At 41.2% G+C, this 19273-nt stretch overlaps 1 protein-coding gene across 1 annotated transcript in view; it reads right to left on the bottom strand.

Moving 5' to 3' along the window:
- LOC145344456 (circularly permutated Ras protein 1-like) overlaps nt 1–19273 on the bottom strand; it is a 64100-nt gene that overhangs the window by 28355 nt on the left and 16472 nt on the right. Inside the window, exons 2-8 of the mRNA XM_080191596.1 lie at nt 16042–16139; nt 9567–9812; nt 8232–8360; nt 5604–5714; nt 4869–4960; nt 2816–2995; nt 1958–2008 (exon numbers count right to left, since the gene is read on the bottom strand). Coding sequence (XP_080047722.1) covers nt 1958–2008; nt 2816–2995; nt 4869–4960; nt 5604–5714; nt 8232–8360; nt 9567–9812; nt 16042–16117 — 885 coding nt within the window. The 5' untranslated portion in view covers nt 16118–16139. The remainder of the gene's footprint in view (nt 1–1957; nt 2009–2815; nt 2996–4868; nt 4961–5603; nt 5715–8231; nt 8361–9566; nt 9813–16041; nt 16140–19273) is intronic.

The following is a 19273-nucleotide window of genomic DNA, read 5'->3' as shown; positions in this document are numbered from 1 at the left end:
AAGTTTTGACAAAGGGTCATCTGTACTCGAAACGACAGATCTTTTCTCTCCTTATAGATATTGCCTGACCTGCTGAGATTTTCCAGCATTTTCCCTTTTGGTTTCATATTCCAGCATCTGTAGTAATTTGCTTTTATCTCTTATTTTTAAAGCGGTTTCTGATAAGATGTGCCCACAGTTCAAAAAATGATGACAAAACTTTGAAAAGAGACCTTGCTTATAAAAAAGTGTTCTCGAAGGCAAAATTTCTTTGTTAAAATAGCAAAAGAATCTCAATGGCAGAATTCTGGCCTTGATCTGGCCTAAATTGTCCCTTAGTGTCCCAAGATGTGTAGGTTAGGGAGATTAGCGGGATAAATGTTTGGGGTTACAGGGAACATATCTGGGTGGGATTACATGGTGTTACAAGGGTAGGGCCTGGGTGGGATTGCTGTCAGTGCAGACTTGATGAGCTGAATGGCCTCCTTCTGCAATGTAGGGATGTTATGATTCTACGATTAGATTTAGAGAGGGTTCTCTGGCAGAATCCCCAGAGGACTGGAATAAAAAGTTAAAAGCTAGCTGCAATGCCACCTCCCTTGGTGACCTACCAGTCTCCACTGGAATCGCAGCAGGAGATCAGGACATCCCCTGCGGAATTTCAGTATTACATCACATTAAAGGGATCCAAATGCTTTAAAGAGATACTTGTTCTTTAAAGTGGAGTTGTTTAAAAATGTTCTCTAACGAGTTAGAGAACAGGATTTTCTGCCCTCTCAGTCTTATGGCATGTTTTCCAGCGGTGGAGGCTGCCCGCCATTAGTGGCCGATGGGATTTTCTGGTCCCATCAGTGTCTACACAGATTGTGTGACTCGCCCGTCCCATTTGAGGGGTCGCCTTTGGCAGGACTATAAGTTCCCATCAGCATGAAGGGCCAGACAATCTGCCCAGAGACTTTATAAAGCCACACTGATGGTGAGCATTTCGGTTTTAAAAGGGTCATCCAAGGTTCGACTCTCTTGAACAGTGGTAGCGTTTCAAACAGAAAGCTTAGCGCACAGTTTCAGAAATGTCTTTATTCAAATAAGGAAAACGAAGAATGGAAAATTACCAAACACTCATTTTCATCCAGCTTAACAACAAACTTAATTTTAATGACAATTAAAGCCTATTTCAGATTTTTACAGATATAAGATTGAATATGAACCAGGCATGATTTGCTGGAATGAAGTGAAAATAACTTGTTTCCTGAATTTCATCTTTACCTCCTGTCCCTGATTTTGCTACTTATTCTCTTTTTCTTTCATCCTTCTCCACACACACAGCTACACAAATATATATTTGCACAAATATGCCAGTCACAATTGGGTTTGCAAAGCTAATGAAAGATCCACTTCCAGGACCAAATCAAATGTTCTTCTGTGAAAATACAAAATTAAGGGAAGCAGGAATAACCTTGTGGCATCTTTTCACTGAACTTACCCAGTCAGATCTCTTCTCCGTGGCTTCTTCCTTGAGCAGGGTGACACACATTCCTCTTGAGAAGGGGAATGAGGAAAGGCTAGAATATTCCAGTATGGTTCCATTGATCCACAGCATAAAATGGAAGCACTATGGGCTGGAATTCTCTGGCTGTTCATGTCCCGCCACTGCTGCCAGTGAAGACAGAGAACTGGTGCTCAGCCAAATCTCCCTTCATTGCAGTGGGACCAAAGAATCCCGCTGGTGTGAAGGCCAGAGAATCCTGGTATCTGATTACTGTTAATTATATACTGAGATTAATTAACGTCGAAAATAAGAGACAACTACTGTTAAGGATTAAGAAGATAAATTGTAACTTTTTCACATCTAAGCCCTTTGGCATGCTTATTTCTGACCCAAATGGTTGAGGGTTTTACAGAGCACCAATATGCCACCCTACCCAACATTCATTGTATTTCCAATTGGGTCTCCTGAAACATCAAAGCAAATAGTTACCTGTAGTCTTGAAATATGAACTGTTCTGGAACCTTCATCAGCAACCTCAATCTATAAAGGAGAATGGAAGACCTTGAGTTGGTTTAGACATGGGTCCTGGAATTGGTGTGAACAATTATAATGGCCCCAAGATCACTATGATACTGCATCTCAAGAATCAAAAGCAAAGCACCACAGCAATTTGGTGTACTGAAATAGATCAGTCCTTCAGATTGGAAATCATTGAAGAAGCCATATGAAAATAATGAAATATACACTTTGAGGACAATACATTTCAAATACAGTTAATGTTTTGATGTGTTATGGATGTATTATGTAAATAACATATGTCCTTCACTACTGACACTACATCCATGATTTGCTGTACCTGCATTCTGCAAATGTCTTAATATTTCACTGTACAAATATTGTAGAGTGCATCGCAGTGTTTTACCTGCACCTGATTTTGTCAAAATATCTCTCAAAACAGCAGTTGGTCAAGCCTGCTGAGTGTTCCCAGTACTTTCTATTTTATTAACAGAGAAATGTTACATGCAGCTAAGGATAGTCACAATTATATTTTGTGCAGTATTGTTAATTCTCTGGGGTATTGCAATAATAAGACTTTTCCTGATTTTTGAGTAGTTTTATTACTGTACTTAAAATGTTCTAAGTTTAGTGCTATGTTTGGTATTATAGTAAGAGTTGTAAATAAAGAAACTGGCTTGTCTGTGCTGATGAAGAGTTATCTGAATACATTGGTGACAGTGGACACTTGACATGTAGTGAGATGTTGTTCTAGATTCTGAAGTTCCTCTCATGATTCAAGCTAATATTCTTAGGCACTGATCTCTTAGAGGCCCCAGGACTCTTTCTTACCTCACTGGTTACACACATGCTTCCAGAGGTATCTACACAGAAAACCACCAAAGAGTCATCCACATTCATGTAATCCTCATTGGTAGACCCTGAGATATATATCACATCTTGACTGTTGGGTATTGTGCTCAAGGTTCGAGTCACCACATTGTGCTTATAACAGAATTCGCAAGGCCATATCTGAACAGAGAAGAAAACAGATCTGGGGTTCAGAGTTTAATAAAAAGCTAGTTTGCATGAATAATTATAAAGACAACTCACAGCATCAGGGCAACATTTTAAAATAGGCATGTTCTTTAAGCTCAGCTAAATTGCAAGTTTTGTCAGAGCCGTTAGAAATATTATTTTCTTTTTTACTTTGCCAAATGAGATGACCATTGATCTGAAAGAAGTAGCAGTAATGACAATTTGTAATTATTTAAAATGTCTGGGGAATCTGTAATTATTTTTTAAATGTTTGAAAAGGAATTTTAAGAGTTTGAATAAATTGTAAAGGTATCAAAGGTAATTTTTTTGGACAGAAAGAAATGCTGGACTACCTGACCTGGTGACACTTGTTGTGGAAGGAGTACGTGCTGGAAGGAAGTTATGTTATGAAAGCCATGTGGCCAGAGACAAGGAGGAGCTGGAGGCAAAAGGCGATCAGCACACAGATGTAGACACGAAGAGAAGGCAGAAGGAGGAAAACAGAATTTGTGTGAGGAGAAGTCAGAAAAACTCTCTACAAAAATGTCAGTTTGCCATTTGGCAGTAAGAAGAAAAGTTCCAGAAGCTTTTGGGAAAGTCTTGTATGAATGAGTTAAATGGGATTGAATCTTAGAAGTGCTCAGGTGTGCGAAAGAGATGGGAATTCGTATCAGAGGACCAGATTGTGAAGTGGACATTGTTGGTTAGTTAAAAAGGAACACTGGAGAATGATGCTCTCAGGACTAATGCGAGTGAGTGAGAGAGAACTTATGCCTTGTCGATGTTAACCGTATTCGGGGTTCTCCAATGGAATATGACTGCTGGTGAATGCAACATGGAGTACTGAATGGGAATGTGAACAATCCTTCATACTGGATGCTGGGTTAGAGATCATCTTTAGAACTGCATATGGCACCACATGTGTGTTGAAGTAATGTGGGTGTTTGTGTTTGTGCAAGGTGTATTTGAGTTATATCAAATACTTCAAGTGAAATTTACATTTTTAGTTTGAAGTAACATTTGGATTTTACTTTATTTTTAAAAAGTCATTCAAGGGATGAGAGTTTCATTTGCAAGGCCAGCATTCATTTCCCATCTCTAATTGCCCTTGAGAAGCTTTAATTTATGTTGATTCTGAATTGTATTAATGTAAAAGTTACAAAAATGAAATCTTGTCTGGCAAATTTCTTCATTGGGGTATTTTAGGATCGCAGCTCAAATTAAAATAATCTCCTTTCAATTGCCCATGTTCCAAGGCTAGCCTTTGTAAGTTCACTTCTGCAGCAATCCTCAATAATCACACGACGGCTGATCCAACCTTGTCAAGTAGGAAAATACCATGTATGTAGAAAATGTGAGGCCACATCTGGAGTATTGTGCACAGTTTTGGTCCGCTTTTTTTGAGGAAAGATGTAGTAGCATTGGAGGCAGTTCAGAGGAGATTCACTTGATTGATCCCAGAGATGAGGGGTTTGTCGTATGAAGAGGGATTGAACAGTTTAGGCCTATACTCTCTGGAATTTAGAAGAATGAGGGGAGCTCAAATTGAGGTATACAAGATGATATAAGGTATAAATAAAGTAGGCATGGAGTGGATGCTTCCACTGATGGGGCATTTGAGGATGAGAGGTCATAGTCTTAGGATAAGGGATAGCAAAATGGTGATGAGGAACATATTAGCCATGATCGAATGGCAGAGCGAACTCGATGGGCCAAATGACCCAATTCTGCTCCTATATTTTGTGAACTTATGTGAGCTCTTATGTATCATGTTTCCTTGAATTATAGCAATGATGCTTCTCTAAAGGATGTGGACTTTCAAAATGATGTCCAACATTCAGCATTATTGTACAAATACGGAACTCACTACGTCGGCATATTTCTGGTGAATCCGGCTAATGCTTGACAAAGCCGCTGAACAATTCTGGCAGTAGATGGCTTTCACAGTCTGGGATCGCTCTGTAATGGAGCAGAAAGATAGAGTTAAAGTTCATTCTGACTCAGTCGGCGCTACACTTACCAAGTCAATAGTTAATTGTTTCCAACAGCCTTCAGTTCCACTCACTGATTGCTCAGACTGGGTTCCAAACTGCAGCAACTGATCTGGATTGATTTCTTCCTCTTTAGTCCTACCTTGCAACTGACCAAATTGGTTGATATTGATCAACGTCTCATCAAGTGAATGGGTTTTACTTACAAAATATTAATAAGCTGTTGCCTGGGTTGAATGCTAAAGTAACAGTTGCATGTGTGAGAACAAACTGCCACATTGGCCTAACAACAGTCACTGCAGCTCAGAGTAATTGGTTATACATGAAAGGCTTTGTGATATTTCTGTGAGGTAAGGTGCAATTTAAATACAAGCTTCTTTTCTGTATATATGACGTAGAGATTTACAGCGTCAGAGAGGAAGGAGGCAATTATTTAACACCCTCTGTGGGAAGGCTAAAATAGAAAGTAGCATTGGGGAAAATTGTCCATAAATCTGTGTTACATCACTCCCTGGCACATTGGTACATCAAAGGGATGAGTCAGACCTGGAATGAGAATCTGTATCCCCTTTAGTTTTACATGCAGAATAATGACCTGGTAATGCACTTACCATCACTGATGTCTACCAATTTTCCCAGGTTAACAGAGACCACATTTACGTTGGCTTTCTTGCTCTTGGGGGATCTCTTGGGGGAACTAGACTTCTTAGGGGCTGGAAAAGCTACAAGAAAACAGACATTAAGTTACTCAAACTTCACCTCATGTACTAAAAATTATTATTATATTAACCATCAAATCAACCAGAGAGGAGCAACAACATCAATCAAACATCAGAAGGTAATAGAGGAATGGGAGCGAGTTACACACAGAGGAACGGGAGCGAGTTACACAGAGAGGAACGGGAGCAAGTTACACAGAGGAATGGGAGCGAGTTACACAGAGAGGAACAGAAGAGGAATTAAGCATATTGGGCAAGTGATCATTTAGTTTGAATGATGAACCCAGAAGATATTATCTCCTGGGCGAGAAGAGTTTGCCTGGACTGTGACTTTGCTCAAAATCAGCAGGATGCTGTCCATGTCATTGAGCATGAGTCAACATTGTCAAAATCGGATCGGGGAAGTGATTTCGTTATTGGAATGTAACCAAAGGACTGGGAGGTGATATCTAGATTAGAATATAACCAAAGGTGTTGAGATGTTCATGTTTATTTCTAGAATAATGGATTCATGAACATGAATTATGGGCTGAAATCTAAACAAGGGATTTTGGTGCTCCCAAACACATTGCTTTTAAATATTTTAATACCGAATATTTAATGCGATCATTTTAAATATTTTGGTTTTTCATCTATAGGCTATTTAACCTATCTACTAACTGCCCGTGAACTTGTTAGTGATGCTGTAGAATATCCAATCCTAATTATTTCAATAGCAGAATATATGTTGATTGTGAAATATGGGTCCATACGTTCAGAATAACTAGGGAAAGTCAGGCAAATTTCTTTTCCGAAGAATAATTGGATTTTGGAACAAGTTTCTAAGAAAGGCAAGTGAAGTGGGTGGGATTGTTGTATCCAAGTTGATATATTAAGAAGGCATATACACACATCTTTCCATCTAAAATGAACAGGCTGATTGGGCCTAAGCCCTTTTCCACAAGCCAACCACTGTTACGCATCCCAGTGCTAGCTATTAACGGATACACCTCACTGCAGGCCCCTCTTCAGTTATCAGTCTGTTATCTGACAAGAGTGAGTTACACAGAGGAACAGGAATGAGTCACAGAGAGGAACAGGAGTGAGTTACAGAGAAAGGAACGGGAGGATGTAGACCTGGTCTACTTGTGGTTCCAGACACATAGAGATGTGGTTAACTCTAAAAAGCCCTCTGAAATGACTTAGCAAGCTACTCAGTTGAAGGGCAATTAGGGATGAATGAGTTAAAAAAAAACTAGTAACCTCAGACCAGGATAATAGGGAGTGAGGACTGATGGGTAGAGGAAAAGCCTAAGTCCTGAAATAAAGCAGTCACAGATGCAAATCTGAATAACCAAAGAACATAACAATGAATACTGAATGCTCTTTCTCCCCTTCCTTCCACTTGTGGATGGCACAGTGTCAGTGGGCGGCATGGTGGCACAGTGGTTAGCATTGCTGCCTCATAGCACCAGGGGCCCAGGTTCGATTCCCGGCTTGGGTCACTGTCTGTGGGGAGTCTGCACATTCTCCCTGTGTCTGTGTGGGTTTCCTCTGGGTGTTCCAGTTTCCTCCCACGTCTGAAAGATGTGCAGATTAGGTGCATTGGCCATGCTAAATTCTCCCTCAGCATACCTGAACAGGTGCCGGAGTGTGGCGACTAGAGGATTTTCACAGTAACTTCATTGCAATGTTAATGTCAGCCTACTTGTGACACTAGTAAAAGACTTCAACTTTACCTTTTGTTCTGAAAGGCTTTGCTGAGGGATGCATATTGGGAACCCATTGTACCTTGGCCAGTATGACATTTTGCAGGTATGACTTCAGACAGAAAGTACTCCAGACTATTTAACCATGAGAAGCACCACATCCCTGACCAATTTTGCCCTCATTTAAATTCCACATACATGAGCTTCCATGGGGGGCTTACTGGATAGTGATCTGAAGTGAGAACATAGCTGAATTGTTTTCTGTTCCTTAGTCTACAGGCTAAGTAAACTGATCCTAGGTAGGATTGAGATGCAGCGTTGTTGAATTGAGCTTCTGTTGAATAGCCTGCCAACACTGTCCAGAATCACTTTCAGGGTTCATGTTAAAGAATCATTGCCACTCTAATGGGATTGATTAGTTGGTTAGGCTGTCTGAAACAGGTGATGAAATGCAGTCATTGTGTAAGTCATTACACTGAACACCTCAAATCTCCTCATCTCAGAAGTTGCAGTCTAAAAAAATCTTAATGCAAATTCACTTTGTTTTAAAACACAATAATTCATTCACAAATTCATTCTGGGAGAAGAGTGATTAAAAAGTTCCAAGGTGTGACAGTAAGATTGGGTGAATCCTCTTAAGTAATCCCGATAATTGTTCAAGAAAAGCAAGCATTTATACAATCCCTATAATGTCCTGAGAATCTTTCACTGCACTTTTAGCACCAGTAAATTAATTTTAACATGCAGTTACTCTCGTCATGCGGCCACACAGGTTACACAACTCAATCATCTAAAGAAGCAAAATAATTTCACTTATCATGAAGCAACTTACTACGTTTGGGCCTTGGTGGAGGAGTCTGAGGGTATGTGTTCAGTGCACTTGGCAGAGTTGCAGAGAGATGAAGGCTGGTGAGAGAACTGAGACGTGGAGGCAGAGGAGGAGCTTGGCTGTCTTCATCATCTGATACCAAACACAATATCAAAACTTAATAGGAAACACAGAGAGAGTATAACCAATGCTATTCATTCTCTATCATCTTTTGTTTGTCTGTCTCTGTTCCGTCTTCTGTCTCAAACAATGCTGCCCTACATTCTTCTCCTCCCCACCTCTTTTCCCATTTTACTGAGATCAATTGGGCTCGCTTTTAAATCTGTGTAAGTCAATCTGTTTAGAGTGTGTTAAAATTGAGCTCCAGGACTCTCACATTAACCTCCTGCTAGATCCTTGAAGTAATCCCACACCTCACCTCTTTCAGTCTTCCCTTCCTTCTGACATTTATAAAACCTAAGTTCAGCATCAACAGGACTATTCAGGACTTTCACTCTCCAAATGTGCAAGATTAAACAGCAGTGTGTTATGGAAGGGCTTTGCAATTGTCAGGTGTACATTGTCTGACCATGTCTTCTCCCAATGCTGAGCTCCTACTCCATAATCCTGATGCACTGTCTCCATCTGAAATATGGCTGCTCCTTTCAATTCTCATTGCAAGAGAAATTGGAGCATTCCACAATCCAAAACAGATAATCTTCAGAGAAGAAGCAATCACTGCCTGCATGCAGCAAGACCTAGATAGTATTCAGGTTTGTGCTAATAAATGGCAGGTAATGTTTGTGCCATGCAAGTGCCAAGGTATGTTTATCTCCAACGAAAGAGAATCTAATCATCTCCCCTTGACATCCTTAAACATTGAATCCCCCTAATAGCTACAGGGCACCAATATGTCCCATATATGAGATAAACTCCAATGACTCATAATTGCTTCTTTGACAACAGCTTCCAGATGCATGAGTTCTATCAACTAAAAAGGAGGGAGGTGCATAGAAATATCGTTACCACCAAGTTCCCCTCCAAGTCATACACTTGGAGATATACAGCCATTTCTTCATTGTCGCTGGGTCAAATTCCTGGAGCTCTGTTCCCAGCAACACCTACACTACAAGGACTGCAGCGTTTCAAGTGGTACTACAGGCTAATCAAGGGCAGTTAGGAATGGGTCAGTAAATGCTGGCCCTGCCACTAATGTTCAATTCCATGAATGAATAAATAGACAGAATAGTCAGCACTGTATTTTTATGTAAAGTGCTCAGTCTGACAAGCTGACTCCTGTGCTCTTTGCTGACTGGAACCACAAATCCAGGCGATCGACCTGAAGGGATAAGTCTTTACCTATTGGAATTGATTTTCTAGTTCTGATAGGAGGCTTTGGAAGCTTTTCTCGATTCCCACTGTGTGAAGATTTTGGCACGGTGGCATACACACAGTTCTCCTCAGTTGAAGTTGATTGTAGGAAACGGTTGTCATACTGATGAATACTGCCTCTGGACTGGAGTGGTGGAGGCCTGAAGTTTGTACTTGAATATGTTTGATTTTCAACAAGATCAGGAACAGAAGCTGGTCTCTCGAGTATTTGTTCTGCAATTGAATGCAAACAGAAAAAAAAAGTTAAAACACCTATTCACATTTACTTTGTCTGATTTGTCATGCTTCTCAAAGTGAAGTGTGAAGGCGATAGGAAAGACGGATTTTTCAATTCCAGATTATGCATGGTAGATTCAGAGCAAATACAAAGTCAATCTCCCACTTCTCTGACCCAGCTACCTGCCTGAGCCCCACTTTCCAGAATCAGATAGCATAAAATGAAGCCAATTAGGCCCCGCTGCCTCTTTGAAAGAGATATCATAGAATCCTGCACCAACCACAATCCCACCCAGGCCCTATTCCCATAACCCTGTTAATCCCCCTGACATTAGGGTCAATTTGGCATGGGCAATCAACCTAACCCATTCATCTTTGGCCTGTGGAAGGAAACTGGTACACTTGAAAGAAACTCATGTAGACTCAGGGAGAATGTACAAACTCTGCACAAAGAGTGACCCAAGCCCGGGATCAAACTCAGGCCCCTGGCAGCAGTGCTAATCTCTGTGTCACTGTGCCACCTGCATTATCCATTTAGTCCAACTCCCCTCCAAAATCACTGAGGAGAATGGCATTTCTCCATTTCCCACCTCAGCCATCCTATGCACTCCCCATATTTATGGGAGAGAGGGTGGGAGCAGAGGTGCACATTAGTGTCTGGAAAACCTAGGGAAATTGGTCCTGCAAAATGTAATAACAGCATGTCATTAGAATTATTTTATTTATTTGCCCGCCCAGAAGTCAACCAGCTTGATAGGCTGTTAAATAGGAAAACTTGCCATATAAAGCAGCAGTCTGGGACCAGCAGGGTTCAGACATCATTGCAAGGGAAGATATAGCCAGGCTAGAAGATAGAGGACAGATTGAGGGAAAGAGATTGGGATTGGAGAAGGGAAGAGTAATATCATCGTAGTGGAGGAGGGGTATTTGGGGAGAGATCTGATTGTAGGGAAGGAGATGGAATTGCAAGGGGCAAATCATTCTCAGATTTACTTCAAGGTTGGGCAGTTCAGCACTCTTTCTGACCCACAAGCAGTGCTGGACAAGCATTTATCTGTTGGATTCACAGAGCTTTGAGAGACTCAATCTGCATCTGTTAAATTTAAATATTGGCTAAAATCTGAGCAACACAGCCTCATTAACATATTAAAAACATTGATGTGGCACCCAAGAGAAGGTTACTTAGCCAACCTCAGTCCGTCATAGTTAAATCTGATGAAGATACAATCCCAGTCGTTTGGAGTTGGGTTGGTTTCACATTTGTACCAATGTAACGCTCACTCCAAATCTCTCACCTCTCCATGTTTGGTGATAGTGGGCAGGGGCGGGGAGGGTGGTGTCACTGTTAGGAATTGAAATTCCACCTAAACTGACAATATCCAAACTTATCTCACACAGGAACATTATCTTAAGGCAGCTGAGAATTTAATTCCATCATTCAGGTTGGAATCAAAACCTGTACCCCAGAGTGAAGGAATAGTGCGCCAATTGGCTTCACAGTCCATTCCCTAAAAGAATAACATGGGCCAACTTCTCCCCGTTTTGAGTCGGCTTCTCTCCTGACAGTTGTTGTTTGACTAAGAGCAGAGTTAGCTATGGTTGTTTGTGACCTATCAGACTCCCCTCAGTCACAGCTTGTGGCACACATTAAAGATGGTGTTGCAAATTGCTAGGATTCTGCTGCTGCCTGTCAGGAAAACATCGTAAAATAATAAGTGAACGAACTTCACTGGATTTTCACCTGATATAGTGATGGAATTCAGGAGGATCACAGATCACTATCAGATAGATGGATCAAAATGTTTGTTTTATATTAAATAAATCCTTAACATAAAACAAGGAGGTTTTGAACCTCCTGGATTTAGTTTTATCTGGCTGTGTGGCCACCGGTTAACGAAGCTAACACTCAGCTCATGCCTCAGCTATCAAGCGTGCTGAAGCAGGCTCAGGTATGTTAGTGTAGTGTACTAGTAATACAAAAGCCTGGGGTAATGCTCCTGAGATTTTGAATTTTAATGTATATATCCCTGTAATTATTTTGTTGTACTCTTGTTGCCTCCATGTATCTTTGCGCCAGTGCGATTTATTGATAATACAGATGAAATTTAATAATCAAAGGACACAATGCTACTTGGATGCCAGGTCACTGTATAGGATAATGCTAGGATCATGAAATAAGATGCCTCAATAATGACCTAATCCTGCCTTATTACCCCCCCAAACAGCACCTTGACTATACCTACAGCACGTGGACCAGCAGTTCAAGATAGCAGCACTCTAGCACTTTCTCAAAGGTAGCTAGGAATGAGCAATGAATGTTGGCCATCTATAAATTATAGAAAAGAACATGTTGGAAATATTTATTGTTATCAGATTTTTCCTATCGCTATCTACAGTTTATTGTAAGTTTACACTGCCAAAAAAGCACAAGCTTTGTAAACTCATTCAAAATCCTGCAGATTTTAGTCAAACTAGGTCTTACTAGTCCTAGTGAGCAGTACGGTGGCAGCAGTAATGGATGGCATGGTGGTACTGTGGTTAGCACTGCTGCCTCATAGCACCAGGGATCCAGGTTCAATTCCCAGCTTGGGTCATTGTCTGTGTGAAGTTTGAACATTCTCCCCATGTCTGCATGGGTATCCTCTGGATGCTCCAGTTTCCTCCCATAGTCCACAGATTTGTGGTTTAGGTGGATTGGCCATGCTAAATTGCCCCTTAGTGTCAGGGGGACTAGTTAGACTAACTGCATGGGTTATGGGGATAGGGCCTAAGTTGGATTGTGGTCGGTGCAGACTCAATGGGTCGAGTAGTCTCCTTCTGCACTGTAGGGATTTTATGCTTTTTAATGTAGATCTTTCTGTGAATGGAGACCAACACCAATTTGAGTAGAACTGGATGTTGGAAGGTGCTGATACTCAGCTAGGTCCCAACTTCACCTTCAGGAATGTGGTATCAGCTGGAAGAATAGAGTGACTAACACTGTAGTAATGGGGCGAAGATCAATATACTGTAACAGAACGACCACCATTTCAGTAATGGAGTGGCTTGTGAATAGTAAAACAGCAAGTTATAACATTCCAAAGAAATGATACGTTAAAAAGCTGATGATTTTGTTGCCTCAGGAAATTGATAGAACGGGCGTCAATAGACAGACTACATGCAAGAGCAAAGCTGAGTTTAAAGTTTTATTTTATTAGGATCACAAGTAGGCTTACATTAATATTGCAATGGAGTTACTGTGAAAATCCCCTAGTCACCACACTCTGGCGCCTGTTTGGGTACACTGAGGGAGAATTTAGCATGGCCAATGCACCTAATCAACACGTCTTTCAGACTGTGGGAGGAAACCGAATCACCTGGAGGAAACCCACACCACCACAGGGAGAATGTGCAGTGACCCAAGCTGGGAATCGAACCCAAGTCCCTGGATCTGTGAGGCAGCAGTGCTAACCGTTGTGCCACTATGGTGACTAGACATGTAATAATGGGCACAGAGCTGATCATAATGGTGACATCTGGTAGTGTCATTGCGCAGTTTGGTTATGATGAATAAGTGACTGAGCAAGTACTGAACAGATTATTTATAACATATGTCTAATAATGAAAGCATGAGTTGTCAGGAAGCTCTGGGCAGAACAATATCTGCAAGGGCTTTGTCTCACCAATTGATTTCTATCTTGTGATAACTGCAGTTTCCATACCTGCCACACAGCCTATGTTGCTGTAAATGCAACTTGTGTTGAGGTCTAAGTGTTCACTGTATGGTTCTGGGTAACCTCAGTATTGTTTAGCAATGGAAATATGACAGTGCTCATGTGTCACTGATTTCACCAACACACTGCCAAGTTGCAAAATGCATCAAACTTTCTGCTGTTGTTCAGTGTAGTGGAAACAAGCCCTGCATACACTGAGTCCTAGTGTCACAGAAAGAAACCTCACCTCCAGTCATTGGTTTCCAAATTCTGATTGAATATCACACACATCTTGCACTTAATGGCTGAGTATGGGGGCGAAACAGGAAATCATTTCACTGCCACCTGCTAACACAACCTCAGAATTTTTTTTACAAGCCCTTTGGAAAGGAATCTATTTTAATCTGAAAATATTGAACTGTAAGGGCAATGATGCAGCTGTGATTGCCAGAGTTGGAATGTTCCATTTGTCAAAAGGGTCCCTTACTTTCCCAGCTAATCTTTCCTCTCATTTTCATGTCATTTTCTCCCCTCTTTGCCAGAAAGCTTTGACTGCTGCTGGCTTTATGGCTCCACGGATGACACTTCCTCAGCCATGTTCATGAATCTGGACAGTTAGTGTTGAAAGGTCAGATTATCAGTGATAGCGAGTGATGAGCAAACTAGAATAACTGCCATAGGGAAAGTACAATATAAATCATCAGATAGGAAGGTGACCATCTCACAGATGAGATCCCTACCAAATCATAGAATCCCTACACTACTGAATGAGGCCATTTGGCCAATCAAGTCCGTACTGACTACATCCCACCCAGGCCTGATTCTCGTAACTCCGCATATTTACCCTGCTAATCCTCCAACACAAGGGTCAATTTAGCATGGCCAATCAACCTAACCTGCACATCTTTGGAGCACCTGGAGGACCCACACAGACACATGGAGAACACACAGACTCCACACAGACAGTAATCCAAGCTGGAATTGAGCCCAGGTCCCTGGCACTGAGGCAGCAGTGCTAAACACTGTGCCACTGTGCTGCCCGTGGTGGAAAGTTGATTTCCATCATGGAATGATGGAAAATTTGTTTCAAAATGTTCAGCGGCCTAGTGGTTATATAAGGGTCTTATTGGAGGCAAATTACACATCTTCACAAATCAAAATAGGTGATTTGTAAAAGGCTTGTATTTTATCTCCACATTAAACAGCAAAGCCTGAATCATTCAGTTTATTTATCTCAATTCAGACCAAGGATAAGACTGCAGCTTTGTACTTTCTCCTCCATTAGCTCCACCATCAGTGAGAGGCCGAAACTATTAGTTGGGAGGCAGCAGACTAAAAAGCTAGCTGTTTACCAGCGGAAATTCTGATTACTCCAAACTGATTTCCAATCTATCTCTGTACTGGATAAATTATGTTGACCTGGGGCTTCTAGATGCAATCAGCGAGTGCAAGAAATGAAATACTTTAAATACTCATTTGGCAGTGCAGAATTCGAGTGTGGTTGAAAAAAGACATGTCAAAGTTTTTCACCTTCCACTCATCAGGACATTTGCAAAAAGTAACAAATGTAAAGGGAACAATAATTTATAAGTTGATACTCAAATACTGTTCCGTTCTCCAGCATCAATGATCCTCAGCTTGCTGGAGAAATTAAATTTACCCACCCCATAAATTTGCCTTCTCAAGATACAGGGGCAAATGAGAATCAATGCTATTCTACCTACACAAACCTAAACTCATCTAAATGTTATCGGCAAGTAATGATGCTAAAATCGCTCTCTGTATCTTATTACAGTCAGAAACTAAAATTTTCACACATAGAGCCTGCACACTGATAATGTCATGTGTTGGTAGGTGACACTTTCAGTATCTCCTACAGACGGGGGAAGAAAAATTTGTAACCTTAAAATCTGCAGTATCTGCACAAATTTGCCAAGTCGCTTTACAATTGTCTTGTGATCAAAGTGGTACCATTTTAAGGTTCACACAAACAATCCTGTTAATTTAAACATGTTGAGTTTGGGACCTCAGATTTGCTACATAAATTATACTAAAGTGCACTGAATATGGATTGTTGTGGTCAGGGATCAACATATTCTGTCAAGTTTCTGAATAGTTAATCTCCATGCTTGGTTAATACCAATTAAGTTTACAGTCAGTTTTTAAGTCTGCGCTATATTTAAAAGCTTTTTTGTACCACTATAGAGTCCAAGAACTTAATAAGTTGAATGGTAATGAGTTATTTGATAACTAACAGACTAGGTGAGAGGGCACTGGGAGCCCAAAAGTTCCCTCCCTAACACAGAGATGCTAAACCAACTGTAGCACTCCATCAGCACATCTGCTGAGATCAGTTACATTCTTTTCAAGGAGGATCAGAGCTTGGGTCTTTCTCTGTATGCGTGGCTCCGTAACCCAAATGGGAAATTTATCCAAGAGCTAGTAGGAGAACAAAACAATCTTCCATAAACACAGAAAGAGAAGAAAGAAAGAATAGATTGATGTTTTGTTCAGATGAGGTAGCTGGCACTTACCGTGCTTCCTGTTTCTGCAATTTGGGGAAGGTGTGTTTTGTGAATTGTACACAATGTGGCTATATGCAAATTCCATGACTTTTAAGTCAACATCCAAGCTGGAAAGGAATGACCAGAAAGAAAAGAAAATGTTATTACTGGAAAATTAAGACATTAAAAACCATGAATTGCCCAACATTGGTGACGCACCATACATAGATTTCCAGAAAGCATTTGATAAGATGCCACACCAAAGGTTATTACGGAGAATTAAAAACTCATGTTATAGGGGTAAGATCTTGGCATGGATTGAAGATTGGCTAGCTGATAAGAAACAGAGTTGGCCTATATGGATCTTTTTCTGCTTGGTAGGATGTGAGTAGCATGCCACAGAGATCAGTGCTGGGCCTCAACCTTTTACAATTTATATAATTGACTTAGATGAAGGGACTGAAGGTATGCTTGCTAAATTTGCTAATGACACAAAGGTAGGATAGTAATTAGGATGTAAGGAAGATACAAAAGGACTTAAATAGGTTAAGTGAGTGCGCAACAATCTGGCAAATGGATTATACTGTGAGAGAATTTAAAATTGTCCAGGAAGAGTTAAAAAAAAAGCTTGCAGAGGGATCTGAGTGTCCTAGTGCATGAGTCACAAAATGCTACTATACAGGTACAGCAAGTAATTAGGAAAGCTAATAATGGTGGGATTCTTCCAAAAAAATCTTAGGTGTCAAATTTGCATAAAAACTGGAGTAAATCACAATAGATTTTTCAGCGCGATTTCAAAATGAATCTCTCACACTCTGTACATCACAGACAGCACTTAACATGATTCATGTGAAAAATTAGGGGCAGGGCCCATTCCTGCTGGAGAAGCTGGCAGCATAAGTGCTGAGTGGGCCACTGCACATGCACCGATCTGTCAGTGCTGAGATCGGCTCATGCGCAGTAGCCCTGTACTGCCGGTCTTTCCTTCGCTGGCCAGCCCAATTCCTGGCCAGCCCCCATGGCCCCCTGCATCGCTGTCCCTCCGAGCCCTCCTTGGCCTGATTGCTGGCTCCCCAAGCATGTCCAGGTGAGACTCGACACCCATCCCTACACTCCTGGTGAGGGGTGGGGGGGGGGGCGCGGTGTAAGACACTAGCAAGCCTGGAGATTTTAGTCCCAGGCCCACTAATGGGATGTTAATCCCCATTAGCATAATCTATACAGCCCTGAACCAATTTCTGGCATGGAACTGATGATGCCAGAAATCTGGCACCCAGAGACTCACGGAGGCCATAGCATCCAGCGGGAAGTTCATAAAACAGCCTCTGCTTGAGTCTCTTGGCCTGTTGTGCTGCTGGGCTGTGAGAATCGGCCCTGTTATCCTTTATTGTAAGGGAATTGATCATCAAATTGCTTCAATTGTACAGGACATCAGTGAGACCACATCTTGTGTATTGTATTGAGTATTGCCTGTTGATCTAAGAAAATAAGTAAATGTGTTAGAAGCAGTTGAGAGAAGGTTTACTAAACTAATACCAGGAATGGATAGCTTGACTTATAAGGAAAAGTTGGAGAGGTTAGATTTGTGTCCAGTAGAATTTAGAAGAGTAAAAGGCGACCTGATTAAAAACATTTATGATTCTAAGGGATATTGACAGAATGGCTGTGGAGCGGATGTTCTCCTTAGTCAGAGAATCTAAAACCAGGGATCACGTGTAAAAATAAGGAGTCAGTCATTTAAGATGGTGACGTGAAGAATTTTTTTTCTCTCATAGGATCATGAGTGTCTTCCTGAGAAAGCGGTGGAAGCAGAATCTTATTCAGAATTAGACAAATCCTTGAAAAACAAGGGGGTGAAAGGTCATTGGAGTTTGGCAGGAATGTGGGGCTGAGGTTACAATCAAATCAGCCACGACCTCATTGAATGGTGAGCAGGATTGAGGGGCCGAATGGCCTTTCCTGCTCCTAATTTGGATGTCTGTATGTGTGCATGTCTGTACTGTTCACCATGTATGCTCTGACTCTTATGATTTCAGACGTCAGCATTTAAATTATGGGGAAGGGTTAAGGTTAGGATTGCTTTCAGTTGAAAAACAATACCCATTTGAGGCTTTAAAGATTATGAAGAGAATTGAGAAAAATTAATCTGGGTTAAAATAAAACTGTTCATCCATATCCAGAAAGTACAAGTTAGAAAGCTCAGAGGAAGAAGGGAAGTCAAGCAGAATGTACACATTTCTTGAGCAGAGGACTCATCGAATAAACTCAGTAAACACTGGAAAGACTCAGCATCCATGGAGAGAGAAACAGTGTTAATGTTTCAGGTCTGTATGACTCTACTTCAGCTCTGAAAAATCGTACGCACTTGAAACGTTAACTCTGTTTCTCTCTCTGCAGATGCTGCCAGACCTGCTGAGTCTTACCAGCATTGTCCACATTTATTTCAGATTTCCAGCACACACAGTATTTTGCTTTTATTTAATAAGCCACCAGGAGAGGATATTGAAACGGACAATCGAAGTGAGCAGAGACACACTTTTGGACAGAAGAGGGATTGAGTGATATGAGGACATGGAAACTGGGTGGAATTGAACATATTAATTTTACAGTCATATTGATGATTTTGAAAAACTCCACTCAGCCAGCAAAGCGGGGGATGTTTACCACTTCATGCAACAGTTGACATACCTCATGCTTTGCAGCAGTAAGCTTTACATGCCACGCACCAGTAACTATCAGTCCCCAGCACGTGTACTCAATGTTACTATATCCCCTCCACCCTGCTAAGAAATCTGCAAATGTATCAGAGAGATTTAAGAAATGAGAAAAAAAATTCACCCCATTTTGTCAATGTACAAACCAGTCATCTGGATCCACATTCTGTAAGCATACATATTTAGTGATCCACAAGCTATATATTCAGGGTAAATCAGTACTCATATCGCTGAACTTAAATCAACAGGAATGAATCTCACACAAGCCAACTGCCACTTTTCACTTTTCACTGCTGAGCAGAGGTGGTGGTCACAAGCATTCTGGTGAATGCCAGCATTTAATTGCTGCTCAACACAGTACAGTGGCACAGTGGTTAGCACTGCTGCCTCACAGCACCAGGCACCCGGGTTCAATTCCCAGCTTGAGTCACTGTCTGTACGTTCACCCCGTGTCTGTGTGGGTTTCCTCTGGGTGCTCTGGTTTCATCCTATTATCCGAAAAACGTACTGGTTAGGTGAATTGGCCATGCTAAATTCTCCCTCGGTGT

The sequence above is a fragment of the Carcharhinus amblyrhynchos genome, chromosome 6, assembly GCF_965287045.1.
Source record: "Carcharhinus amblyrhynchos chromosome 6, sCarAmb.v2.hapA, whole genome shotgun sequence".
NCBI lineage: Eukaryota > Metazoa > Chordata > Chondrichthyes > Carcharhiniformes > Carcharhinidae > Carcharhinus > Carcharhinus amblyrhynchos.
This window is presented reverse-complemented; position numbering and strand designations above follow the sequence as displayed.